At 49.9% G+C, this 27,590-nt stretch overlaps 1 protein-coding gene across 8 annotated transcripts in view; it reads right to left on the reverse strand.

The window, feature by feature from the left end:
• FGFR1 (fibroblast growth factor receptor 1) overlaps positions 1-27,590 on the reverse strand; it is a 39,090-nt gene that overhangs the window by 2,741 nt on the left and 8,759 nt on the right. The window contains exons 2-13 of one of the 8 annotated variants that reach the window (XM_023751892.1): positions 12,283-12,549; positions 10,842-10,925; positions 10,396-10,568; positions 8,618-8,741; positions 7,695-7,885; positions 5,710-5,854; positions 3,571-3,767; positions 2,586-2,731; positions 2,259-2,380; positions 1,704-1,814; positions 995-1,185; positions 96-218 (exon numbers count right to left, since the gene is read on the reverse strand). In XM_023751892.1, coding sequence (XP_023607660.1) covers positions 96-218; positions 995-1,185; positions 1,704-1,814; positions 2,259-2,380; positions 2,586-2,731; positions 3,571-3,767; positions 5,710-5,854; positions 7,695-7,885; positions 8,618-8,741; positions 10,396-10,568; positions 10,842-10,925; positions 12,283-12,549 — 1,874 coding nt within the window. Of the gene's footprint in view, positions 1-95; positions 219-994; positions 1,186-1,703; positions 1,815-2,258; positions 2,381-2,585; positions 2,732-3,564; positions 3,768-5,709; positions 5,855-7,694; positions 7,886-8,617; positions 8,742-10,395; positions 10,569-10,835; positions 10,926-12,282; positions 12,550-27,590 lie in introns of all 8 variants that reach the window. The other 7 variants (XM_014453629.1, XM_014453630.1, XM_006086246.2 and 4 more) reach the window with 7 other exon arrangements.

The following is a 27,590-nucleotide window of genomic DNA, read 5'->3' on the forward strand; positions in this document are numbered from 1 at the left end:
CTGGGCTACAGCAGAGAAGTGCACAGGGGAGAAAGCCTGGCACAGCAGAGTCTTGGGGCAGAGGACATGCACCTAGTGGCCTCGTCAGCACTTACATTGGTTGTCTTTTTATAGTAGTCGATGTGGTGAATGTCCCGAGCGAGGCCAAAGTCCGCGATCTTCATCACGTTGTCCTCCGTCACCAGGACATTCCTGGCAGCCAGGTCTCGGTGTATGCACTGTGGAGACAGGAGGGGAAGCCGGGGGAGGAAGAGATGGGAGAGAGACGGTGGGATGCAGGTGAGGCCATAAAACTGTAGACACGTATCCGCGTCCAGCTGTCTGAGTCACACTGCACTCCAGCACTCTCTTTGCAGCTGGCAGGCAGGCCCAGCTACTCCCAGGCTTTCTCCTGCTACACTGCTCACCTCCTAAACATGCCAGTTCCCTGCTACAAGGTCCCTCTTCTCCACTTCAGACTCAGCCATTCAAACACCCCCAGCTCCCGGCTTCTCGATCACTTTAGCAAGCCCCCCTGTATTTGCCTCCTCTCCTGGTCCTTCCAACTCTTAGCTTTGGATCTGTACCCGGAAAGGTGAACCTTGATGCTGCTATCCAATCTATACGGAAGTGTGCTCACGAGCCCCATCTCCCCAGGCCCAGCATAACTGCACTGGGCTGGGGCCCAAAGCCAGCATTTACTGAGCACCCAAAACTGGTCCTTAACACTCTCACTCTTCATATTTCTCCCATAATCGTTACTTTATATTTGAAGAAACAGAAAATGTTAAGTAGCTGCCCGAGGCTGCTCAGAAAGTGGCAGTGCACAGATCTGAACCTAGCCCACGCCACACAGGTTACACTGGCTCTCCTGACTTTGGTGTCTCCTGAGAGCCTAAGACAGCACATAGAGTCAGTCAGTGCTCAGTCTACCATTCCACCAAGGACAGAAAGTCATAAGCTGGACATCTGTTCCTACCCCGACATCACCCAGGGGAGCCGGCAGGTGCCATACCTTCTTGGAGGCGAGATACTCCATGCCTCGGGCCACCTGGTAGGCGCAGGATACCAGGTCCTTGGAGGAGAGCTGCTCCTCGGGGTTGTGGCTGGGGTTGTAACAGTATTCCAGCCCAGGAGGCCTCCGGGCCTGCAGGTACTCGCGGAGGTTGCCCTTGGAGGCATACTCCACGATGACGTACAAAGGACCTGGGGGGCAGGGGGAGGGAGTGTGGATGGAGAGGCCATCAGGCCAGTACGCAGGTTTCGCTTCACCTGGAGAAAACCCCACAGCCAATGGCACACCCTGACCTAAGCTCCCCTCTAGGGAACCAGGGAAATTCATTCCACTGCTCAGAGAGAGTCAGGGAACTAATTCTTCCCAGCATAGTCCAGAAAGCTACCAAACAAAACTGGGATTAATAGCCCTAATCTCGACCACTATTATTACTCACCTGTTCCTATCCACACAGTGTCTTTGAATCTAGGTACCTGTATTCTCAGATGAATACAAAGGGGAATCAGCTCAGACCCCATACATTCCAACTACTGCTAACCCTGCCTCTCTCCTTATGCCGCTTCCCTGCATGGCTAACAGATGCCTGGTCACCGATACCCCAGCTCAGTATCTTCTCCCTGGCAGATACTGTATGGGAGCAGCAGGCCCAGGTTCCCATCTGAGACCCTCCCCCAGAGCGGGTGGGAGCGCGGCCTGGCTCAGTGCCTACCATCCTGTGTGCAGGCCCCCAGCAGGTTGATGATGTTCTTGTGCTTCCCGATCATCTTCATCATCTCCATTTCTGAGATCAGGTCAGACAGGTCTTTCTCTGTTGCATCCGCTTTGCACACAAACAAGAGAAGGGGAGGAGACTCATTTACTTTGGGAGGGAGGGCGACAGGAGAAAAGCTAAGGGACGGGGATGAGGTGAGGTGTATGCCCAAAGCGTCCCTTTTCTCCTCGAGTGGCTTCTCTCCTCCCCTTTCCCTTCCCTCTCATGACAGCCATTGTGGAAATGTGGCGCTGAGTGGAGCAGCGGATATGGTAAGGACAATTAGCTAGCAATGGATTTAGAATGAACAGCTGACCACAACCCAGGCTGGCCCCAGGTCATGGCAATCTCAGGGGGCAGAGTGCCCCCTCCACTCCCAGGCCACCCTAGGCAGGCGTGTAGCAGGTGTGGGCAAGGAAAGAGCACCAGAGAGGGTGTTCCACTTGGCCCAAGGCCCACAGTTCGCTCGGCAAGGGAAGGGGCCGTTTTTACCAGGACGGAAGCATCACTTACACTTCAACATCTTCACAGCCACTTTGGTCACACGGTTGGGTTTGTCCTTGTCCAGGCCAATGGCCTCTGCCAACACCACCTGCCCAAAGCAGCCCTCTCCCAGGGGTTTGCCTAGAACCAGTCTTTGGGGAAACAAAGGGTGGTGTAAGATGGGGCTGGTGAAGTTCAAGGGCATCCCATCACTACTTCTCCATATTTCACCCAAGTGGGTGGAAATTACTTCTGGATACACCTGGTGCACCTTCACTCCCTAGAAGGTCTCCGTACATACAACTCCCACCGTCAGAATTACACGCAGGGGACTACCTCACAAGCTGAGAGAATTACCTGTCTCGAGGCAGCTCCCAGCGAGGGTCTTCGGGAAGCTCATACTCAGAGACCCCAGCCAGCATGGGGGTTCCGCTGGAGGAGAGGCGTGAGGGCCGCACGAGCAGAACCCCCGAGTTCATGGATGCGCTGGAGTCAGCCGACACCTACAGGGAAGCGTTAGGTCACCCTTCTAGCGAGGAGGCGGGGAGTGACGCAGATTCTTCCAACTGCTAGTCAGGGCTTTTCACCAGTGGCAGAGGGATAATCTGTTACCTGATGTCCCTTCCCAGGCAGAGGGGCAGAGAGACCACAAGAGGTCAGAAGGCCGAAGGTCTAAATCGGACTTCTTTTGCCACCAACTAACCTTACTGGGCTTCAGTGAACTCACCTTTAACACGAACAGACCTTACGTACCTCTCCCAAACGGACAGAAATGATCACTGCAACAACAGCTCTATCCTGTCCTGACTCTGTAAAAACCCCGCCTCTGATTATGGATTTCTAACTTTCAAAGCGCCTCCCATAATTAGCATAGTTCTGCATGAACGTTCCCTCCTCTTACAGCCTTCACCTTCTGTTCCAGTTCCTTGGAGGAGGGGAGGGTGGGCACACAGGAGAGGGCATCTTGGGACCCAATTCAGGTCTTCCTTTCTATTCTGTATCTTTGCACCTCTAACTGGCCTTTAGGGATAGTTCCAACGTGCAGTAGCCAATGCACATTTGCCCCAGCTAGGACTTTCTCCCGATCCATGTGCCCGGTGGGCAGGGGACTTGCAGCTGGGGTATGGTGGGCATCTGGAATTCATGGGCTGGGCACCTGACAAGGGAGCACCTGGGTCAGGACATTCCCCTGCCCCTGGCCCACAGCCAGAAAGCAAAGCTGGAAGCAGTAGGCTGGGGACAGTGGGGAGGCAAGCAGTTAGAGGTTCCTCGAGAAGCCCCTGGGGGGCACAGGGAGAGAAGGGAGGCAGAGCGTGCAAATCCCCTATCTACTTTCTGTTACCTGTCTGCGCAGAGGAATGCTCTTGGCCAGCTTATGCACGGCCATCTGGCTATGGAAGTCGCTCTTCTTGGTGCCACTCTTCATCTTGTAGATGATGACAGACCCCACCATGCAGGAGATGAGGAAGGCCCCTGTGCAGTAGATGATGATCTCCAAGTACAGGGGCGAGGTCATCACTGCGGGTCTCTCTTCCAGGGCTGAGTCAGTGTGAATAGGGTGTTAGCAAGCTCCGGGGGCCCAGCCCACTAGGATCCCTAGCTCCTAGCTCCATAAGACAAACAACACCCATCTCCTTTCCTCTGGGGATCTTGAGGGCAGAGAAGAATCCTAGCTAGGATTGGGGCTCTGGCATGGAGCAGATCAGGTATCTCGTGCTCCTTGGAGCTTGCTGATCCTGACCCGCATCCTCCAGGAGGGATGAGCTAGAACCATCTTGCTACACGTGGCCCATCCTCATGAATTCAGGAGCCCTTTGCTCAGCTGGACTGGTGGGCTACACGGGAACCAGGTACCCTGCAAGGGGCGGATGGCATCCCTCTGGGTGCCTTTCTCAGCCTCCTCATGAAAGCACGTGGCCCTTCTCTGCAGCGCCTCAGCTCGGTGTGCACACACCTATCACCTGGGGCAGACTGACCATCTTGTCTCTGACGGTCTGAGGGTGGGGATGGCACCTTGGTTATTTTTCTGTAGCCCACAGCGCCTGGCTTATAGTGGCACTTGCAGGAGGACAAATGAGAGTGGGAGGAAAGAGTGTGCCTATGTCCTCACTTCATATCTCACCTTTCACTTCTGTCATCTGTCTCAGGTCAGATGTGTAAATATTTACACCTAGCCAAACCACAGGCAAAACTGACTAATTTCCCAACGTGTCTGCACTGCTCGAGATGAGAAGTGTAAATGTTTCTGCAGTTCTTGGGAATACTACCCACAGCCCCTAACTCCTCAAACTGAGGGGGCATGCTCTATTCTGTTCTTCCATCTTCCACTTAGAATTCACCCCGTTCCCACAGAGGCCCATCCATTCAATGCACTGTTCCCTCCCACATGAGAATGGCTTACATCCAGCACCCACAGCGCTGGCTGCGGAGAACACACCATCCTCACCAGTGTGCACATCCCTTTCCCTTCCACAGCCTTCCCCCAACCCTCCCCTTTAAAACACTCCAGCCAGCCCAGAGGCAAGACCTCCCTGAAGAGGCACTGGTGTGACCCTGACTGAGCCCCAAGAGAACTTCAGGCCTGACAAGGAGACTGCAGAGCTGATACCAAGAAGTGTTTCTGTTTTTCTCTTTCCCCAGCATTGAGAAACGAAGACAAGTGAGTGGGAGCACACGCTGACAAAGACAGTGACAAGGACAAAAACAGAACACTTCTCTGCCTCGAGCAGGGGCGTTATCAGACCCTGGAGGGCAAGCAGGGCAGAGGAGGAGGGAGAAGAGAGGGCAGTGTGAGCAGCAACAAGAACAGCACAGCGCCCAGACCCACATGCAGGACCCTCAGAGAGGCAGCGACAACCAACTCCAGCCCTGCAGTCACCAGCCCACCACCCGGAACAGGCTGCGGGCTCCTTCCTTCCTGGCCCAACACACAGACTCAAAGAGGATACACGGGCACCAGCAGCCCTGTGACTAGGCCTCACTCGGCTCAAGTCCACTCAACTGGGTAGAACCTCTCCTGAGATCAGAGGGCGGCCGTACAGGAGGCTGGGCTAGCACTGCCAGCAAGCCCCTCTTTAGAGCGCCTACACTCAGTCAGAGGAGAAGTGGGGCCCTCTGAGACTTTGGGGGGCCAGACAAGTCAGGGACAGTCGCTGGACCGAAGGATGGAAGGAGCCCGCCCTGAAGGAGAGCCCGGTCAAGGTTAAATCCAGATCTCATGCATGCATTACGTGGGCCCAGGGGAGAGCCAGATGCAGGTGTACAGGTGGGAGGCCTCCGTGTTCTTGCAAACGAGGAAAGCTCCTGTGGGAGCCTGAGGAATCGACTCTCACGGTTGGACAAATGGCTGGAGCCGCCTACCGGCCCCCGGAGCCCATTCCTCGACCTCTCCTGCCTCTGTGTCTCCCCCAGCCCCGCAATGCATGGTCCCCCCGTGCCCGTGGCGAGGGCAGGACATCGAGAGGAGAAGTACAGTGTATACCTTCCAGAACGGTCAACCATGCAGAGTGATGGGAGAGTCCGATAGAGTTACCCGCCAAGCACGTATACTCCCCCGCGTCCTCAAAGGAGACATTCCTTAAGTGAAGCACTTCCATCTCTTTGTCGGTGGTATTAACTCCGGCAGTCTAGAAGAGACAACGGAAGCAAAATGGACAAGCACCGGACATGAGACCTCTAAGAGACACAGAGAGAGGGAGGAAGAAAGAGGGGGTGGGTAACCAGAGGAAGAGATGCTCCCCAGCGTCTCCTTTGCGACAACGAACAAACAAAACCACCAGGCAGCGAGACCTGTTAGAGGAAGAGAGTGAGACCCTGAGGAGGAACTCCGGCAGACCTGCGACGCCGCGGGCTGGTTACGACCCTTCACCAGACGCTGGCAGCCCCTGGCCCATCCAAGCATGCGGGCGGTGGGCAGCATGGAGAAATGGGGCCCGGCGGGTTTGGTTTCAGGTAAAGAAAGTCAAAGGGCGCACACAGGAGGGATGGAAAGGGTGCTGCAGTCACACACACACACACACACACACACACACACACACACACAGCCTGAGGATGGTGGTTCCCTACGGAATGCCCGGTCCCTTCTCATATCCACCACTCAGACCTCCAGTCTGCACGAATGTAGTGCAGCAAGACTGTCCTGTGATGCACACACAGCCAAGGGACACACAGGAGGCACAGAGGGAGCAGACACCAACACAGAACCAAACCAAACCAGCCTCCCAGGCCGGGTATTTTTCCATGGCTCTGGGCACTAGAAACACAGCAGGATAACAGGGAGAGCTGGGTGCTGGCTTCCCCACCGGCCCCAGCAGCTTGGGGCCGAAGTCCAATTCCCAGCACAGGGCCCCGTCCATCTCCCCATTACCTTTTGCCACAGGTCTGGTGACAGTGAGCCACGCAGACTGGTTAGCTTCACCAATATAATTGGAAACCTTACACACATACTCCCCGCTTTGGGCCTCTGTCACATTGAACAGGGTCAGCACTTCCGCATCCGAGCTATTAATCCCCGAATGCTGGAACAAACCAACGACACGCCAGTCAGTTGGGCAAACACTGAGATGTGGCCATACTTTGCTCCCGTGTGATGTGAAGACAGGGAGCTAAGGCAACAGAGACATTGAGATTTATCATCTTTCCCTTTTTAGGAGGACAAAAGAAGTCTGAAGCATTTGACTGCAAAATAAACTAAAAAAAAAAAAGCACTGCCCCCAATCAAATGCTGTTTATACTGAACAAGACCACGGCAGGGACTATGAATGGCCAGGGACAGTCCGTTTCCCACACGGCAGTTTCAGCACCGGTAGTGAAGAGAAGGGATGGCCAGTAAATCTCTGGGACAGCCGAGGGAGGGGAGGATGAGGTCTAACTCTGGGACCAGGAGGTAAACCACTTTCCCAGCTTCTGGTTACTTCCTGTTGCAAGATCCACTGGAGAATTAGGCAATTACCTTCCCTGGATTAATGGAGCATTCAGGGACAATCAAATGTCTGGGAGTGACAGGAAAAAGGAAGAAAATGCCATTACTCCTCATGCTGCTTAGAATTTACCTGTGGCATTTGCTGTTTCAACTCTAATTAAGCCGTGCCCTTATCAGTCACCCTACTTGCCAGAAAGAACGTGACTTGGAAAAGAGGACCGAGACGGGGAAATGCTTGCTGGAAGGGCTATGGTCCTGAGCAGGCCTCCGAAGGCCTTCCTTGAGTAGCTGACCCAGAAGTCACTCTCAAAGGTCTTTAGGAACCAGCAATGCCCAACCACCTCCCATCACACCTCCATTCTGTGACCCGTTACTAGTCCTGGGGAATGTGGCTAGGTCCCTATTTAAGATGGAGCATGTGCACCGAAAGGGTAAGGGATGAGTCCCAATCGTGGGCATGGAGCCAGACCACAGCCACTTGGGTCCCAGGAAATACTGGTCTCCTTCCCCAGCACCCAGCCCACAGAGTCTGGGGTCCAGGTTACCTTCAAGATCTGGACATAAGGCAGGTTGTCCGGACCAATCTTACTCCCATTCACCTCGATGTGCTTTAGCCACTGGATGTGGGGCTGTGGGTCACTGTACACCTTACACATGAACTCCACATTGCTGCCCAGGGCCACGGTCTTGTTGGCAGGCAACCCTGCCTGCAGGATGGGCCGGTGAGGGGACCGCTCTGTGGAGGAAGGGAGAGGACAGGTTTGTCAGGAATGCTGACAGACAGCATCCCAAAGACCACAAAGGGAAGTCACTTAGCCTCTTGCTGTTACGAGTGTGGTCCAAGAGAAGCAGCCTAGCATCACCTACAAGCTTGTTGGAAATGCTGGATGGCCCAGAAGCTTCTTTTTAGACCATCTCCTCAAAACCAAGAAAGAATGCTGGTTGTGAAACTCTTTACCTTAAGATTCCTAGAATGAGATTCAGACTGTCTGCAAGGAATAGGCAGTCGGAACAGCCCTTCGGGTCTCAGGCGATGCCCTGGAGTCAGCATGGACCTCCCTGAGCCCGTTTGTTCTGTACAGCAGGAACAACAGTGCCTGCCTTGCGGGGGTGCCAGGAGAATTGCAGGTGACGTGTTTAAGTGTGTAGCACACTGCTGACATTCACGAAGCAAGAGCCACTGTTATGCTGAATTTCACATCCCTACTCCAGTCCCCTCTTTCAGGAGAGACTATCAACAGCACCTTTCACTTTGCGTAGTGAGTCACAGCACGATCTGATCCTCTTGACTCTATTTACAGATACGTGAGGCACAAAGAGGAAAGTGACCTGCTTAAAGTGACAGAGCTATAAAGTGCCTCCACCATCCCGGCTCTATCCCTAACTAAAGCTGGACCTCATGGCTGGTTTCTCAACGCCCCTGCGCTCTCTCCTCTAAGCTCCCTCCTGCCGCCATTGGCATTCTTACCCACAACGTCAAGCTGGTAGGTGTGGTTAATGCTGCCGTACTCGTTCTCCACAATGCAGGTGTAGTTGCCCTTATCAGAAGGCACCACGGAGTCCATGATGATGCTCCAGGTGGCATAACGGACCTGAGGGGAAACATGCCGAAGGGCTCCACTGAGGGCGGAGGAAAATGCAGGCGGAAGCCGCATGGCGGCATGGGCGCCCCCTGGCACTCACCCTCCAATCTGAGCAGAGCACAGGGCCCATGCAGCACCGGGAGGCAGGACAAGGCAGGTCTGCCCACCCCAGCCCATTCACAAACTCTGGATGTCTGCCCACAACAGCCAAGGCCATCATGACCTGGACAAATGTGCCTTCTGCACTCCCCCAAATACACCGAGAACTTTCCCAAATGCTGCGCTCTATCCAGGCTGTTCCTGTGCGGGTCTGGCTCCCCGGGAAGAGCCTGGCCCTGTCTGCCCTTGATGTCTCACTTCAAAAGCCGGCTCCTCCAGCCCGATCAGGGGTCAGCGTTGTTCTCACTGTCCCTCTAATGAAGCACTGGTCACAGCCTGCTTTTCTTGACAGCGCTCATGGACACCTGCCCTCCTGAGACTGAAATTCTTTACGGCAGGAGCGCTGTCTTGTACCACTCACAGCACAGTGTCTTATACATAGCAACATTTAAAACGTTCCCCTATTTTTCCTGCTCTCCTGTTCTTTTCTTAATCGGATTAATGAGAAAAGAGCAGCGAGGTGGGGATGGGAGAGAAACAGGGACTATGAGGAGGATCAGAGACTCAAAAAAAGAGGTTCCAATGAAGATGTTCTTCCTACAACGTAGATGGGCAGAGAACATGGACAATTTACACAACAGGAAATGGAAATCGTTCATTAACATAAGAAAATTCTAAGTCTGTTGACAAGCAAAATAACATACAAGAAAACAAGATATTTTCACTTATTAAATCTGGGGGCAAAGGTCTAGTGAGCTTATTCTCATGCTTTGTTATGGGAGGGCAAATTAATTTCTCTTTTTAAGAAAGTAATTGTTACCACAATAAAATAAAATTTAAAAATAAAATAAGGCTATACTCAACTCATTACCCATATCATCCTCCATTAGAGCAAATGTCACAATAAAAATGTTATATCTTCCCATTGTACTTTGAACTCTCTCTTGCCTAGTATACTCTCTGGAAAGACATGTGTTCAAAGAAATGTTCATGTAATAAATGTGAATAAATTAAAAAAAATAATCTAATTACCAGGAAAAAGGTAACCGAGTAATATGCATCAAGGGCTTAAAGAAAATGCTAGCACTTTGAATTAGTAATTTCACTTCTAGCAATCTATCCTAAGGAAGAACATTTAAAAATGCCGACAAACATTTAAGTACAAAGATACTAACTGTGATATTAATTATAATATTGAAAAACTAGAAAACAACTAGTAGCACAAAATAGTTCATCAAATTACTGGACATTTTAATAATGGAATATTACGCACTTGTGAAAAGTTATCTTTAAAATGCATGGCAAAAGACTCATGCTATAATGTTAATATATGACACGGAAAGAAAGTACATACACGGTGAAATTAACTGACTAAAAACCATATACAGAGAAAAAAGACTGAAAAATTCAACTCCATTTGCACATTTTTGTATTTGAAATGTTTATAAAATGTATTACTTCTATAGTTAGAAAGCATTATTTGAAACAAGTAAAGGCATAGAATAAGGATTTCTTTAACCAGCTTCTCCCGTTTCTACTCTAACGCTCATACAGACACACATACCTTGTAGCCTCCAATCCTGTGGTCAGGTTTGAATTCTTTGCCATTTTTCAACCAGCGCAGTGTGGGGTTAGGAGTCCCACTGGAAGGGCATTTGAACTTGACTGTTTTGGCAGCTGGTACTGCGTGCAGTTTCTTTTCCATTTTTTCTGGAGACGTCCAGTACGGAGCCACGGCTGCCCAGGAAAAGCCAAGAGAGACAGGCGGGGCTGGTCAGGCTCAGGAGCAAGGGCCCAGGCCAGGACCTGGAGACGCCCTGCCCACCTGCCCAACACTTGTGAACAATGCCTGCAGTGATCAGGACGCCCAAGGGATCCCACTGCCAAGCATCGTCACTCCATGTGCCCGCTCCTCCTCCCGTGCTCCAATCGCCTGAACTCCCGCTTCCCACCCAACCCAACAGCCAGACCCGAAGGGCAGTAAGGTAGGAAACAGTGTCTCACGCATACGGTTTGGTTTGGTGTTATCTGTCTCTTTCTCCTCTGAAGAGGAGTCATCATCGTCATCGTCGTCCTCCGAGGAGGGGAGAGCATCTACGAGAAGGAGAAGGGGCTCTGAGGTCCCTCCAGAGGGAGAGGTTCCTCTAGATTTCCATCCATATCCACAGCCCCTACACATACTAGTAAAGGCCAGTCCAGTGATAGATGAACGCAGCCACCTCCCCCGTACCGACCCCCAGGCCCTCAGCGACTCTCTCTCTGTCAGTGGGAGAGAAACGGTTCACTAAGAACTGCACGCTCTATGCTTGTCCCTTTCCTTCCCCAACCTAATTCACTGCCCGTCTCTGCCCAGAGCTCTTTACACTTCATCAGGGGCAGCGGGCCTCTTTAGTTTAATACCACCCGGCATTCAGAGGCTCTCCCCGCTCATGGTACCATGGATGTGCTGGGTCTCAGAACTAGCACCCAGGGAACCTGTATCCTCCTTTGGCCTGCTAACCACTGGGAAATCAGACAGATCTAGACACACTGAGGCCAGAAGCTATTTCCAAAGCCATGAACAACTTACAGTTGGAATTTTTCTAGCATGCATCTGCTAAGGTTTGGAAGCTGCTCTTTTTGCCAGAGCAGATAGGGAGCCTAATACACAGTCCACAGCTGCCATCACCTCTCCCCAACAAGTATCCATCCCTTTTAAGAGGTTCGACACACATGTGACCACCAATTGGGGCGTATGCCAGATCTTTCCTAGTCCTTGCTAGCGCTTTCGGTGTCTGGAGGGAAATAGAGGTGTCAAGTCCCTGTTAGGGGCAGGTTCTAAGTGGGGCAGGTGCCAAGCGTGCACCCGGAGGTTCACTAATGGCATAAAGGAAATTTCAATTCTTTTTTGTTTCATCCTGCTTTTGTGAAAGTTGCATTCTAAACGTGGCAGATTCCCAAAGTCACAGAGCTCTAGGGTTCCCTGGCTGCCCTAATTGCTCCAGAAGCTGGGGGCACAGATCTTTTCTGTAACCCCTGTGGATATGGCGGTGCATCTGGATCCTTCCCCATCACAGCGGGGACCTCACAACGTTTTCTGGGGCTCTAATCACTAAACCAAGCACCAAGTCCAAATGGCAAGGGAATGACAGGGTGGAGGCTGGCTGAGCCCTACGCAGCACCCTGGAATCTGGGCCAGCTGTGGTGGAGAAACCAGTGTTCGACTGCCCCAAGAGTATCAGCAATCACCTCCCAGGTAGATCTGAGAAGCCTGGGGCCCACACCCCCTGGCCACCCCTCTGAGAGCTAAGCCGCGCGGCGGGCAGGGAGCAATGTTAGTGGGCAGCAGTTTCTGAAGCAGAATGGGGGGCAGGTCATGGAAGGGGAGGAGATTCACCTCCCCCTGAGACTAGCAGAGAGGGGTGGAAGGGGGGAACCAGGAAGAAGGTGAGGGCAGGGCATGGCTACCAACCTGAGACATTGACGGAGAAGTAGGTGGTGTCGCTGCCCGAGGGGCTGCTGGTCACGCAAGCGTAGAGGCCGGAGTCAGCGGGCACAGAATCCCGCACCTCCACCTCCTCCCCTGTGATGCGGGTACGGTTGCTTTCCACCAGCTGTACCCCGTCCCGCAGCCAGTTGATGCTCTGGACATCGTCCCGCAGCCGACAGCGGAGCTGCAGCAGGTCACCAGGGTGGACCAGGAAGGACTCCACTTCCACAGGGGCTCCCCAGGGCTGGGCTGCAGCCACCACAGGGGCCGGGAAGAGGAACCAAGGGACCGGAGAGGAAGAGAGGGAGAGGGGAGGAGGGAGAGACAAAGGGAATTACGCTAGAGGCACTGAGCTGCCACATCCCAGGGGCCACAGAGCTGGGGAGGTGGGGACTGGAATATGGGTCAGTCAGGAAATGGCTGGCTACCTGGGAACCCCCATCTCTTCTTCTCTACCCCCCTCCTCCAAAAGTCAAAGGTAGAAAGAGGAAAAGTTAGGAAGCAGCTGCAGCAGCATTAAGCGGTTCACATTTCATTTCCCTCCATCCTAGGGGGACACGGCCAGCCCTCCCCAGGACTTCTCTGTGTCCAGAGTGGCCCCTCCCCACACACTCAGTTCCCTGCCAAGAATGGCCACTTTCCAGAGAAACACCCCATTTCCTTCTGGCTAGGTCAGCCTTTCCCCTTTCCCCGAGTAACAGCTGAACAAACCCCCAACCCTCAGAAATCTAGCAGCCCCTACCCAAGTTGAGAGAAGGCAATGTGTCAACCAGGCGGCTCTTGGTTCAAGTGATGGCAGGGTGGGGTTCTGGTCCCCCAATGAGTCAGATGCATAAGAAGAATATGGGGGAGAGAAAGCCCAGCAGAGGTCAGCTCAGGGGAGCCCCTAGCTAACAGGTGTCAGGCCAGAAGACTCGGAGCTTTTGCCTATATTAGGAATGGAGGCCTGCAGCTGCCACCAAACCCACACTTGTGCTGGCAGCCTAAGCCGGTGCACACAAAGCTCTTTTCTCCTCCCCACTGCAGGGCTCCCCCCTAACCTCCCCCACCACCTTTCCCTCCTCCTCCCCTCCCCCAACACACATGTCCAGTCTCCCTCACCTCCCTTTCCCTGGAGCCCATGTGGTTCACAACTCCCAAGATCTGATGGGATCCTGTCCATACACCCATCCCTCTCACCAACAGCTCCACACTCACACTGACAAGAGAGCCTAAAGCTAGACACACCTAGGAGTCCACCATGCCGGGCAGTTCCCCATCTCCTGAGCACCCCCCTCTTCACTAACCAGGGGGAAATGCAGGTTCTATTTCCCTTTAAGAGCTGCAGGTGTGCTCCTGGCGTCTTCTGCAAGTGTCCACCCCACCAAAAAAGTGCTGGTTGCAGCTCAGATCTACCACCTGACTTAGTCTCCGCTGTTTGGGGAAGCCTTATTTCTCACCACGGTTCACCATCAGAGGCTCACACCGGGGACTCTTCACACCCCCCTCCCCCTGCAGGGCTCATGTCTCTACCTAGTTCTGTTCACTCACCCTCCAGGTCTCAGCCCAGCTGGTAACTCTGTCCCAAAGCCTTTTCCGACTCTGTTGGGGTCAGGGGCCCTCCCATCACATCTGTCACACTGAAGAAAAGCCCCTTTCTCAACTGAGTTGTGAGGGTAGGGACGTGACATATTTACCTTTAAATCCCCAATGCCTAGTATGGCGCCTGGCACACAAGAATTGCCCAATAAATGCCTGCTGGATAATGCAAGAATGACACATTCACAGCCACACTGTCCCTTCATTGCCTTCCTTTGTAAGTTCCCTTTCCTCCTTCACCACCCTCATTTTACAGAACTCATCCTGAAGTGCTAAACAGGTGTCCACTAGAAACCTTGCGAATGAAGAAGACAGGTGGCACCAGGGAGCAATTTTCCTCGGTGGGGGCCTCAAAGCAGGCTTTGGTGCCAAGGCTGCAACCCAAGGGCTCTATCTTAGATATTGGGTAAATACTGAGTCATCAAAAGGGGGGTGTTGCTTTGAAAGGGTTTGGAAACCACTAGGTTAGCATTCATTTATTTTTGTGAATCGGGTCAAGAAGAACACCAACCACAAAGGTGAGCAGACCACACAACTGATTAAAAATAAGCTTTTGTGGGTCCTAAAAAAAAAAATGTGATTCTTTCCATTTTTAATGGTTTGTGGTTTTGCCAAAAGAAAGTAGAAGAAAAGCAGTTCAGACTTGACCCTTAAGGAAACAGCAGACACTCCTATTGATCCAATCTCATTTCCCTTCAGTGACCTCAGAGATTAAACATTTTGCAGCTCGTGATCTGTACCAGCCGTTGGTCAAACAGTAAACTCGGTCAACTCAAATTCTTAGTCGCTGGCATCACAGCCTATTTTGACAGGCCCCAGAGACAAAAAGGTAGCAAGGAGAACATGGGCATGTCCCCAAGAGGAAGCAGGAAAGGGACCTGGCCCTGCTGAGACTGGCTCTGGCTGATTCCAGCTTGGATTCCTAACTTCCCACTCATCCCAACCGGGATGTGCAAACAAACCTCTTCTGCATGATCTACAAAAAGCCTCCAAACCTGCTTTCTTTTTCTTGCCCCCGGAGTTCAAACTCACCCTGATGCTCCAGGCCTTGGTGCGCTATGTCTATTATGCTCCTAATTAAGATCCTACATTGTGGGGCCCTGGCCGGGTAGCTCAGTGGGTTAGAGCAGTGGTTGGCAAAGTCATTAGTCAACAGAGCCAAATATCAACAGTACAACGACTGAAATTTCTTTTGAGAGCCAAATTTTTTAAACTTAAACTATATAGGTAGGTACATTGTTATTAACTTAATTAGGGTACTCCTAAGGCTTAGGAAGAGCCACACTCAAGGGGCCAAAGAGTCCCATGTGGCTCGAGAGCTGCAGTTTGCCGACCACGGGGTTAGAGCATTGTCCCCATATGCCAAGGTTGTGGGTCAGGGGACAAATAAGAAGCAACCAATGAATGCATAAATAAGGGGAATGACAAATCAATGTTTCTCTCTCTCTCTCTCTCTCTCTCTCTCTCTCTCTCTCTCTCCCATTCCTTCTCTCTCTAAAATCAATAAATGAAAAAATTTTAAAGTTTACACTGTGTATAGAGGATAAAATCTAAAGCCCTGCTTGATATCCAAGGTTCCTCACAATCTATTCCCACCTCTCCATGCAACCTTCTTTCCCCTACCTTCCACTCCAGGTCCGGCTGTTCTCTTCACCAAGTGCATTCTCCCCACACAACAAAACTTACTTCTGCTCAAGCCTGTCAGCCATCTCTCTAGAGTCCTCCTACTCTACCCTACTCAAAGCGCATCATCAAAGACATCCAGGAAGCCTTCTGTTGGCACTAGTGTCTCAACCCTAATTTTCTGTAAAACAGGTACTCTCTGAACCGAACAAAATTGCACTCAATTGCATATCATCTTATATGGTTTCTTTTGTAAACACCTTTATTGAGATATAATCCATATACCATAAAATTCACCCATTTAGATCATACAGGGGTGGGAAAAAGTAGGTTTACAGTTGCTCGTATGACAAATAATACAATAATAAATAAATAAGAATAAACTTTTTCCACACTCACAACTGTAAACCTACTTCTGCCCACCCCTGTATAATTCAATGCTTTTTAGTATATCCATAGTTATGGATATACTAAATTAATTTTAGAACATTTTTATCATCCCAAAAAGAAACCCTATACCTGTTAGCAGTCACTATCTCTCCCTCAGTTTAAGCAACCACTGATATGCTCTATAGATGTGCCTATGCTGGATATTGCATGTCAATGAAATCATACAATGTATGGTCTTTTGTGATAGCTTCTTTCATTTAGCATGTTTTGAAGGTTCTTCTGTGCTATTACATGGCTCAGTATTTCATTGTTTTTAATGGCTGAATAATATTTCATTATGTGGATATGCCACATTTTGTTTATTCATTCACTGGTTGATGGATAGTTGGGTGTATTGTTTCCTGTGAAAAGTGTCCATGTCTCACCTCTCTGAAGAAACAGCGTAAGCAACTCAGAGCAGAATTGACTATTATAATTTTCCCACGGTGCCCAACAAAGTCAGAAACAGGAAATGCCTAATGGGTCTTGAATTGAATTGAGCATCTGGCAAAGGCTAATTTTTAGAGGAACTAAAAGATCAGCCTAGGGCCTTTGGGCTACAGTGGATTTTTTCATGGCTAACAGTGCTCTTAGATGTCAAAGTCTCCATTTACAAAGCAAGGATAATGCACTTTCTTCTGGGAGGAGATGGAAAGGTAACCAACCACTGGTTTACCAGGCCTTACCCACCTGTGTCACCACCCAGAGCTGAGGTCCTGACCTTAGGGAGTCCCTATGTAAGGTGGCAGATGTGAGGGCATCACTGCTCACTGGTAGCCACAGCAATCCAGTCACTACTCTCCATTCTCTTTTGGTCTTTCCAGTCTCCCCATTGATGCCCTCACTGAAAGGCCCTTGCATCTGTGGCTCCGTCTCTTCTGAGCTGGCCTTTCTCTGGTCAAGACTGATGGTCCAGGGCTATACTGTTGTTATATATTAGCTAACAAGAAAGGAGCTAATTGACACCTTTATTAGGCTGGCCATGAAAGATGAAGGAAAGAAAGCAGTTTATTGCTCAGCCACTTGAAACCAGCGTTCCAAATCTTAGAGAACCTGATTAATTGCAACAGGGATACTGGGAGGGAAGTGCAGACCAAAGCACTCGCATTGTGCGTCTTGTTTCCTGAGAGACGAGATGGGGAATGGAAGCTGGAGGACATTTGGTATCTGGATTCCATGGTGACCTAGTAGGAGGCTGAAAATGTTTGGCGTGAGTCAAATTCGCTCTCACAGGCTCTAGGTGCCATGTGTTCAAAGTGCACTGTGGAAAAAAGGTGCATTGTGCTTCGAGGCGCACAACACAGAGTCACTATTATCTTCACTGGCAGCAGGGAGTTGAGGGTTAGGGCTAGGGCTTGACTTGAACATCCTTAGAGGATGAAGGCTGCCAATGCCTTAGAGAACTCTCCAGAAAACAGGAGAAAACAAAGACTCCTGCTTAGCTGCGTGAATCTGAGGCTGAGGAGGCCTCTGGCCCTGAGGCAGGTTCCTGGGACAGTGCAGGTGGCAATTTGCCCATGGAAGGCTGTGCAGGCTGGATGGGTACCCCTTCAGTGTGAGTGAAAGAGAGTCATACAGCAATCCCATGTGCTTCTCTAATGAAGTCTCTCTATCCCCTCAAAGGAATCTAGGAGATCGGGGCCCCACACTTTTAAATAATCCTCAAGGAAGCATCTAGCAAGACAGAGAGGTGGGGATGGTGTTTCCCATGGTGTTCTCAAGTCTAAGAACATGACAAATGTTAATAGGGCCCCACAAGTCCCTTTCCCCTTCCTACTTTCCTCCCAAATACCACAGCTTTGTCATCCCTAACTAGCCATCAGGATGCAGCATTCTGCTTATGACAGGACTCGCCAGAAACCTGCCAGTCATCGAGCAGGCAGTTTCGCCTTGGGTACATCAGATCAGATCTGAGTTCTTGATCCTAAATCTCTGTGTCTCCTACTAGCCACGGGTGTCATGTGGGGCGGGAGGACGAAGTCACAGGAGGCCCAAACCTTTTATTCTTATGATCATGAGATGAGACCCCAGTTTCCCCGAATCCAAGAAGATGGGAACTTTCTTCAACATAGCTCTCATTAGTTAGGTGCCTCTGTGAGCCCTTGTAAGGAGAAGAAACAGATTAAGCAAAGGAACAGCAGGCCTATGTCTGGCCCTACCCAGAGTGATCAGATTTACATTACACCTTGATATGTGTAAGGCACTTTGTCTGCAACATGAGACAACTGAAGAATGTTGAGAACCCAGTAGAGGCTCTGAGGTTACAGAACTTAAATATTGGTGGTCACGGCAGACAGCGGTATTCACAGCAGAGGTTGGACATAATGGTAAGGAACGGGGGGGGGGGGGGGGGGGGAATTAAATAAGGATTTAGAGTAGGATGAAAACTTGGAGGGAAACAGAAAAGGTAAGGTGCTTAGGAGCAGGGTAGTGCCTTGGGATGAGGCAGGGTGGGACACGAGGTCAGACTCTATGGCCAGCAAGGAACTGAAGGTTCACGGTAGAAAATAGCAAAAAACAACAACAAACAAACAAAACCACTAAAAAAGTCCCAGGGAGCACATTCTCTGTAGACTATGAATGCAGGGCATTCACGCCACATGGACAAATATACCTGAACATGTATTTTGAAATACCACTTCACCAGCCCTGGTCCCATAACAGCCAGTTTGGTCTGGAAATTATCCACCCCCAAAGCCCCACAACTTAACCTGAAACCAGTCACGAACAACAATATATTTGCAGGGCACTCTGCAATTTAGCATGTGTCTTCCCATATATTGGTTTGGGATCCTGAAATAACTCTGAAAATGGTAAAACTAATATTGGCCAATAATTTATAGCATGCTTACTATAACCCATATACTGTGATGGCTCTTAACACAGACTACCATTTAACCCACACAGCACTCCTATGATGGTGATACTATATTATCTCTACCCTCTGGATGTGTCCACTTACTTACTATGTGCTGAGCACAGTTCTCATTTAAGCCTCACACCAACCAGGTGAAGTAGACACTTACTACCCTCATTTTACACACTGCGGCACAGAGAGGTTCAGTATGTGTCCGAGACGGCCCACCTAGCTCGGCCACCAGCCAGTGGCCAAGCTGCAATTCAAACCCAGCTGGCCTGGCTCTCAGAATCCACACAAATCCAGATCCCAAGGCCACCGCTTTGAAAGACAGCCTCTACCTTCACCGTGTCTTTTGCAATCCTTGACTTCAGAAAAATGATTGAAAACCTTCTTGTTCAATCGTCTGATCCTGTCTAATGGCACCGATGTCTCTTAGCTCACACATGGGATTCTCAAGTTGGCTGCTTTGGCCTGACCCTCCCTTTTTCATTCCCTTAATTTCCTCAGCCCCACAACTATGACCTTACAACTTAGGGATTTTAACTTATAAAAGCACGCTCCTGTCCACTCTCGGGGCCTTTAAAGTTGAGCAGATGTGCCTGTGCACATCTGGCAGGTGAGGAAATAGGGGGAGAGGGAGCGCAGTGTGACAGTGGCAGACTAGGAACAAGGCCCTGTTTTGGTATGGCACGTGGTACTTTTACAAGGCATGTTAATTCATGTTCCTATTATTCCTGTTCATTCTCATTCAAACCTGAGACAATGGAGGGTGTGAGGAACTTCTCCCAAAGCCACAAAAGGGGTCAGCATTGGCTCTAGATGCTGGTTCCGCCCCGCCCCCCCCTCCATAGCACCTCACTCTCATGCAGCGCACGGGACAGCAAGGTGACCACTCAGGACTTACAGCTCTGCCTTGGCCACAGGTAGACAGCACAGCTCCTCCCTCCCTTTCTGTGTCCCTGGCTCAATCTTGGATCAGTCACCTGATACCTTGCCATGTCCCAAGCCCCTCACCCTTGATTAGTTTACAGCTGAGTTGATGACCTCTGATGACCCCTGCCTGACTCCACTGAGAAGATTAAGAACATTAGGCAAAGGGGCTCATCAACCATCCCCTGGGGCCAGCTCTCCTGATCACACATCCTCAGACCCACCGCTCAGCACAGCACTCTGCATCACATGCCCTCAGCTCAGCACAGCACAGCACTGCATTGCATCCCCTCACACTCCTCTTCCTCCAGAATCCAGAGCCTCTGACTACCTCCCTTCCCCCACCTCAGCTGTCCAGTCTCCAGGTCCCACCAGCCAAGCCAATGCCTTCACTGCCTCTTTTATTTTGCTTTCTCCCACCCAAAAGACTTTGCTTCTACTAGAATGTCTTTCTCCTCCTATTGCTCCATCACTTCCCTAAGACTTCCCCAACTACATACATCTCATTTTTAATAGGATTTACACATTTTCATGGCTTTATCTTGTGCTTATTCATTCTGCTTGGCTGTGGGTTGATCCATGGACAGTGTGTGTCTTATCTACACTCCAAGTCAGGAGCCTGTCTCTACATTCTACACTCCAAAGTTGGCAGGGCCTGAATATCCAGCCCCCAGCAAAATCCAGGCACGATGTTTCAGGGCCGCAATTTCTGTCATCCCTTTGAAATCCTTTTGATTTAGGATCTCTGGGTTAAGAAAATTAAGAGAGAACGCCATCCTCTTCAAGTAACGTTGGGGGACTGGTGGTCCAGGAATGTTTACAGTCTTGGCACAAACTCCCCAGAGATAAATGAAGGGGCAATTGTGGGTGGGGGAGGAACTAGGGGTGGCTTTGAAAGCAAACTTAAAAGAAACACAGAACAGCCCAGCAGGGCTCTGGGAGACCTCTGCGAAGGTTTTTTATTATGTTATTTTGGCTTTGAAATGGAACTGAAAACTTACTTTGGTCTGACAAGGCCAGGCCAGAGGGGGGGTCTCACCCAAATCCCGGGAACAACTATTATCTGACAAGGCTTGGGGTACAGAGAGGAAGCCATAAAGATACAGGATGCCCTGAACTCATGAGGTCCCCAAGATGCAGGGAAAGCTGGGGACATGGGGAGTGCAGGCCTGCGTGGGAAGGAGACAGGAACACCAAATCAATTAGCGGGACCTGACACCCTGATCCGGCAGCCTGCACCCGTCCCCACCCGGGGGATTTGGAGTGTCGGGTGTGTTGTTTTCTTTAGTAGAAAAAAGGGGGGAAAAAAGTAAGAGGGACCTTTCTGCATGCAAATGGGCCACAGCCAGAAGAGCCCATTAAAATGTAAAAACTCCACATTCAGCCCCACAAAACTGCAAACTGCTGTGTTTGCCAGAGGGGCAGCCATACAGCTCCCGACAAAGGGGCTGAGGAACAATGGCGGGCTGAATGGCCTCTGTCAGCAGGTCCCCTCACGTGTTGCCATGGGGACCCCACCGGGGCTTACTAAAGGTATTTCCTGAGGAGAAAGCAGTGCACACATGCCCAGGCAGCCCGGCTAATCCTGACAGGAAGCCATCGCCATTCAGCAGCCCAGAGGCTTGGGGCCGGCGTTTTGTTTTGTTTTTATTAAAAAAAGATTTCAGTCTTTTGTGTGTCCCACCTCATCACTGTAATTTAGTACAGAGCCACCTGCGAGGGCCAAAGCTGCAGCCGGGGGCCCTGTGCCCACTGCACGACCCCCCAAATACAGCTCCTCAGTAGTTGGGCAAGACGAGGCCATGACACGCAGAACCCCACTCAGGAGCCCCAGGCGGAGAGTAGCCGGGGCCCAGAGAGTTTTGTGGGAACCTTCAAACAGATGTTGCGAGGGGGAACATAGCGTCAGATGGAGCCTGGGTTCAAGTTCCTGTGCTGGGTTCCACGTGAGGCTTCCTCCTTCATGCCTTCAGAGCATACTGCTTTCCCAACTAGGGGTGGTGTCCCCCACCTCTCCCTACCTCCCACTGTGGGGAGAGCGCTCTCACGCTGGGGACAAAGACTGTAATTAAGTGATTAACAAAGGAATGTGCCCAGGAGTTGTTTTAAAAGAAATCCTCCTTCTTCCTTTCTCCCCCGGCAAAAGCTTTCACCCCAACTATTTACTGATGCACTACCCGCAGATCCGGAATAAAAACCTCTTCTAATCTATTTCCCGAAAGGATTCCCGGGAAGAAAGAGGTGCTCTGGGGAGAGGCGAGTCCACTGGAGACGTGCAGGAGGTGTAGAACCCTCTTGCCCAGGGAGAGCAAAGGTAGAGGCAAAGGTGGGTGCCCTACAGTTAGGGGAAGGGTCTGGGCTCACAGTTCCTAGAAGTTTGTGTCACCATCTCACAGTTGGCACCAGAGGAATCCGGCCTGGCAGATTCAGGGAAGAAAGCCAACAACACAGCTGGTGGTGGAGACAGAAACTCCGGTGTGACAACTGCCCCCTAGGACACAGTTTAGGGTAAATTAACATTTCCTGAGCAAACTTGTGTGTGGAAGGAGCTGTCCCCAATCAACCCAAGAATGGAGGTGGCTCTACTCATTCACTGTGATTTGAACCCAGGTCTTCGTGTTTGCAAAGTCCATGCCCTTGCATCTAGACCTCCGCCCAAAACATGCAGTGAACCTGGCATTTATAGGTAGAATCGTGACGAGGAAAATGGGTCGTTTCGGAGGCATTAAAACTGTGCCCAACTACTCCCCTGGATACTTGTGAGCTTCCACAGCCACACAGGCAGGTCCTATTTTGGAAAAGGAAGCCAGAGCACCTCTGTTCAACAATGGAAAACTCCCCCAAAAGAACCCCAAGCCCAGTAAGGGACACTTGTATAGGCTGAAATTTAGGGGGTCTTCTCCTGCCTTTATTAAAAATCACATCCTAAAGTCAAATCAAAAGTACAACTGGCCACCAGCTAACTGTTACAACACAGAAGTAAAAACACCTTCCACTAAGTTGTAAGGGAAAAGCTGGACAAGTAGCTGAAGGGTGTGCATGCGTGTGTGTGTGTGTGTGTGTGTATGTGTGTGTGTATTGTGTGCACGCGCGTGTGTGTGTGTGTGTGTGTGTGTGTGTGTACGGTCCTGCTGCTAGAGGGGAGTGCAGACCCTCCGCAGACCCTCCCACCACTGGCCCAGAGCCCAGGCCTCCCAGCCATGTGTCTGCAGCTGCGACCTGTCATGCACTTCCTGGTCTGGGTTCTGTAATGGAAAGATCATTAAGCGTGGGGGAGGGAGGAGAGTGAGATGAATCAACGAGGAAAAGGTAACCCTGCCGCTCGCACTCGGCGGTGCTCTAACCTTAAAGTCCGGTCAGGTTCCTCAAAGAAAAGGAATGTGTTGCCCTCCCCCCACCCCACCCCCACCCCACCCCCTCCGAGGGCCTCTCTGATGGAGGGCCTCCCCTCCCCCATGCCCAGCAGAGCTAGTTTGGGGAAGGAAACACCACTAGCAGCTGGGCAGGAAAAAGTTGCTGCTCCCTAAACTTGCTGATGAATTAGTAGAGGTTTCAGCTGTGTCAGAATTTGCCTTTTAGCCCCCCAAAACAAAAATGGGTGCATGAGCGCACAATTCACCCGGGGCTCTCCGCACCCTAAGGCGTCTGCCGTCTTCTCTCCCCATCTGATCCCATCGACGCCATGAAGGGTCTGGTCACAGAGCTCTGTATAAGAAGGGTCACTGCCCACGGCAGCGGGGAAAGGAGTGGGCTCAATGTTAAAGAAATGCCCTTTGTTTTTTACATTTTGAGAATAAAGGTGCTAAACATCCTTTTACAATGAAAGGTGTGGACCGGTGGTGGCCAGGACTGGGGAAGGGGAAGGGGGAAGAGTTGGTTGGGAAGGTGAACAAGCCATCTGGAGTGATGGCTGCACAGCAATGTGAAGTGCTCACACCACAGATCTGTACACTTGGAAAGGGTCAATTTTATGGGATGTATATTTTATCACAATAAAAAATGGCAAGAGTAGTGTTGGGTTTTTTTAAAAGAGGTTTTTACTTGGCAAAATAAGTTGTCAACCCTACGTAGTTTCTAAAATATAGGAGGAGGGACACTTTGGCCCATGAAATTTAGACATCTGGGATGACTGGTCTGTCCCAAAGAACTGCAGAATGGCAAGGTGAGGGTCCATTCAGGTACCACCCATTCATTCTTCTCTTTCTCCTTTACACACATCGTGAAGGTCGAGCATTTTAGTACTTAGTATTTTATGAAATTAGAAGAACGTGGTTTAGGGACCTTTCTACCTGAGAGGGTATGGCTGTCTGGTGGAGAGCAGGTAGAAGCAGCAGGACCAAAGGTTTGGGGGAGGGTACGGGCCAATATCTCCACTGGGGACGCCTTTGCTCAGACAACTTGAATAATCAGGATCTTGGGGGAGAGATTCCTACTCGGAGCTGTGTCAATATTCCAGATGTCCTAAGGCAGTGATGGCGAACCTTTTGAGCTCGGCGTGTCAGCATTTTGAAAAACCCTAACTTAACTCTGGTGCCGTGTCACATATAGAAATTGTTTGATATTTGCAACCATAGTAAAACAAAGACTTCTATTTTGATATATATTTTATATATTTAAATGCCATTTAACAAAGAAAAATCAACCAAAAAAATGAGTTCGCGTGTCACCTCTGACACGCGTGTCATAGGTTCGCCATCACTGTCCTAAGGGATGAGAATGAGAACCTAGTTTGAAATCCTTAGTTCCAAACTCTGCTTGACCACAGGTGGGCTGGGTGCAGCAGAAAGGGCATCTGAGTAGAAATCACTGAGATGACAGGTGCCATCACTACCTGTGTGACTCCGGGCAAGTCCCCTCCACATGCAGGCCTCAAGTGTGACATGGAAAGGCTGATGGACTTGACAAGCTCCAGCTCTAGCCAACATTCCAGGTTTCAGCTGGGCCTTCAGAGTTGAGCGTAACTCACTGCTGTCCCCTCCTACCCCCAACTAGCACAAAGCTCCCCTGGGTGTGAAGGAAGGCAAGAGGGGGTTCTGTTTTGGTCACAGAGCTCCAGACATCAGCACCTTCAATAAGTATTTCTCTTCATCTCTTCTCTCTGGCCCGTTCTTACCAGAAGCCTTGGAATGGAAAATATGGAGTGGCCAAGAGGCTGTGCCTGGCAGAATGCTGGAGCCCAGTTATTCTAGAAGGATTTATTTCACGGAGACCTGGCAAGGTAAATAAATGTTCAAAATGGACTTGGAGTCTGAGGGTAGTGAAGGGCAGGCATAAAATAAATGCAGCCTCCAAATGTACCCTTCAGGCAGTAACACAGCCTTGGTTGCTCAGATAACATTGATAAACGTTTTGAAGGCCGAAGGGAGAACTTCACTCAGTAGTTAGTCAAGGAACCTGACTCTTCTAAGGTCCAAAAGCTAATTCCTAAAACCTAAGGAAAATAAACCTTAATTCCCAATGTAAACTCTGAAGGTTGGCAATAAATGAGCAGAGATTTCTGGATGCAATCGGACTCTTTCCAACCGGCTGGAGAGCTGATCAGCATTCCAAAGGCTCTGATAATTGACTTAAAGCTCCAGGAAGAGGGTCCCCTACTTTCCAAAGAAAGCTTCAGACCACCTTCCCTCTCTGTCCTTCCTCCCTCAATACCCACAGGCTAACGGACTTAGTCCTCTACTACCTTTCCCTTCTCCCTCCCTATCTATTGTTAATTTCTCTTCCTCAACTCTCAGGCTTTCCACCTTCCTCATCTCTCCCCAGTACTGAAAGCACTGATATCAGCTAGACCTGAGTCTAAACTCTAGCTCCACCACTTATTTGCTGCTTAACCTCGGCAAGTTTTTGTTTGAGAACTCGAGTCAGTTTCCTAAAACTGTTAAGTGGAAATAACACCTACCTTCTAGATGTTTTTCCGGGGAGAATTAATTGCATCAGAGATTCTCCAAGTGTGGCCCCTGGATGGGTAGCATATGCATTCTCTAGGAACTTGTTAAAACCCTCAAGCACGGGGTCCTGCTTCAGATTCAAGAGCTCTGGGAGGGAACGCAGCCATGGGTTTTAACAAGCCAGCCTGGTGAGGTCTGTGCAGTGAAAATCTGAGAATCACTGCACTGGATAATATGAGCTCAATATGTGGTAGCAATAACTAGTTATCACCTATTTTCTGTACCTTCCTATTGAAAAGGATTTTATTCCTATCTTTTCCTTTTTACAACTAGAAAGTTTAGGTACTTTTTAATCAAGAAAAATGATCACTTAACTGTGTGTTCATGCATGAATTCATTTATTCAAAAAGTATTAGTTAATACGCATCACACAATAAATTATTCTAAGGTGCTGTAGTGAACACAAGACAAAACCAAACCTTTCCTTTATGGCTTACACACACGTACAGCCATACACATACACACACAGACACACACACACCTCATCCGAGCCCACAAGTAATGGTGAATTTGTCCTTTCCCTTAAGGAAAGAGGCCCTCTCTGTGTTTTCAGATGTTCTCATAACCTGGGTTTAGGTCCTTATTTGATGTAGTCTTTGGATGACAATTCTTATATGAGTCACTTATTGTATTTGGGTAAGTCTCCTGAGAGTAACGCTGGCCAGGGCTGGGCCTAACCCATGGTGTGGCTAGGGGGAGGGATGATGGCATTTGTTCTGGGCTTCCCACAAGAGGGGCCTCCAAGACTCTTGATGTTTCTCCCCCAATAGTTTACCCAGATAGCTACTGACAGAAATGGAAGAAGACATTTACCAAACAACTTCTGTAAATCCTTGTTTTATTCCTGAGCATACACTTCAGATAGTATACCATAAGTTAATATGCACTTTTAAAATCCTGTAATTATTTGGTGACTAGGCCAACTACATTGTAATATATATCTTTAAAACCATTCATTTGTTAAATGTAAAGCCTAAGAAAAACAAAATTTTCCTTGCTCCCCCTTTTTTTACATTGCTTCCAGTTTTTTAAAAAATAACTGGTAACCTCAAAACAACGCCAATGGTACAGCCTCTCTGAACCTCCATCCATCAGACATCATGAGACCACAGCCATTTCAGAAGCAATCTAGGTGGCTTATGTGTCCCGGCAGCCCCACTGCATTCTAGAATAAGTGAGACCTGCCAAGAAAACCTGGGTGTAGCGTCTGACACTTTGGGGACCTCTGACCCTAGATCTTCTCCATGTTGTAGGAGGTCTTGGCTACAGTGGAAAAGGCAGCCTCCCTCAGTGGGGTTTTTCTTCTATTGATGATTCTGGGCTAGGAAACCACTTTTCATCAGGGCAGCTCACAGACCTATGACCGATGCATCACTTCGAAGCTAACAGCAGAACATCACACAAGAAATGGCACACGGCGAGCATCTCCAGCGGCCCGTACCCCAGCCTCTCACACAGGCACATACCGCCCCAGAAAGGGAGGTGAAGCCTGGGTCCTGTGAGGTGAAGGGGCCTGAAGCGCTGGTCTGCCCAAAGTTTTGAGGAAAACCCAGTCTGATGTAGGAATAAACCTATGGTTATGGGATCGGTGCAAAGATACAAAAATGTAAAGCATGCAGGGTGTAAAGATGCAATAAATAGTATTTATTATTATTGCAAAATACCTTTCTTTACTGTATAACTTTTTTAGGGCAATGTTTTGTTGTCGTCATCGGTCCTCACCCGAGGTTATTTTTATTTATTTTTGTTTTTTAAAAATATATTTTTATTGACTTCAGAGAGGAAGGGAGAGGGAGAGAGATAGAAACATCAATGATGAGAGAGAATCATTGATCGGCTGCCTCCTGCACGCCACCTACTGGGGATCGACCCTGAAACCCGGGCATGTGTCCTAGACTGGAATCAAACCTGGGACCCATCAGCCC

Source organism: Myotis lucifugus, unplaced genomic scaffold (genome assembly GCF_000147115.1).
Source record: "Myotis lucifugus unplaced genomic scaffold, Myoluc2.0 scaffold_26, whole genome shotgun sequence".
NCBI lineage: Eukaryota > Metazoa > Chordata > Mammalia > Chiroptera > Vespertilionidae > Myotis > Myotis lucifugus.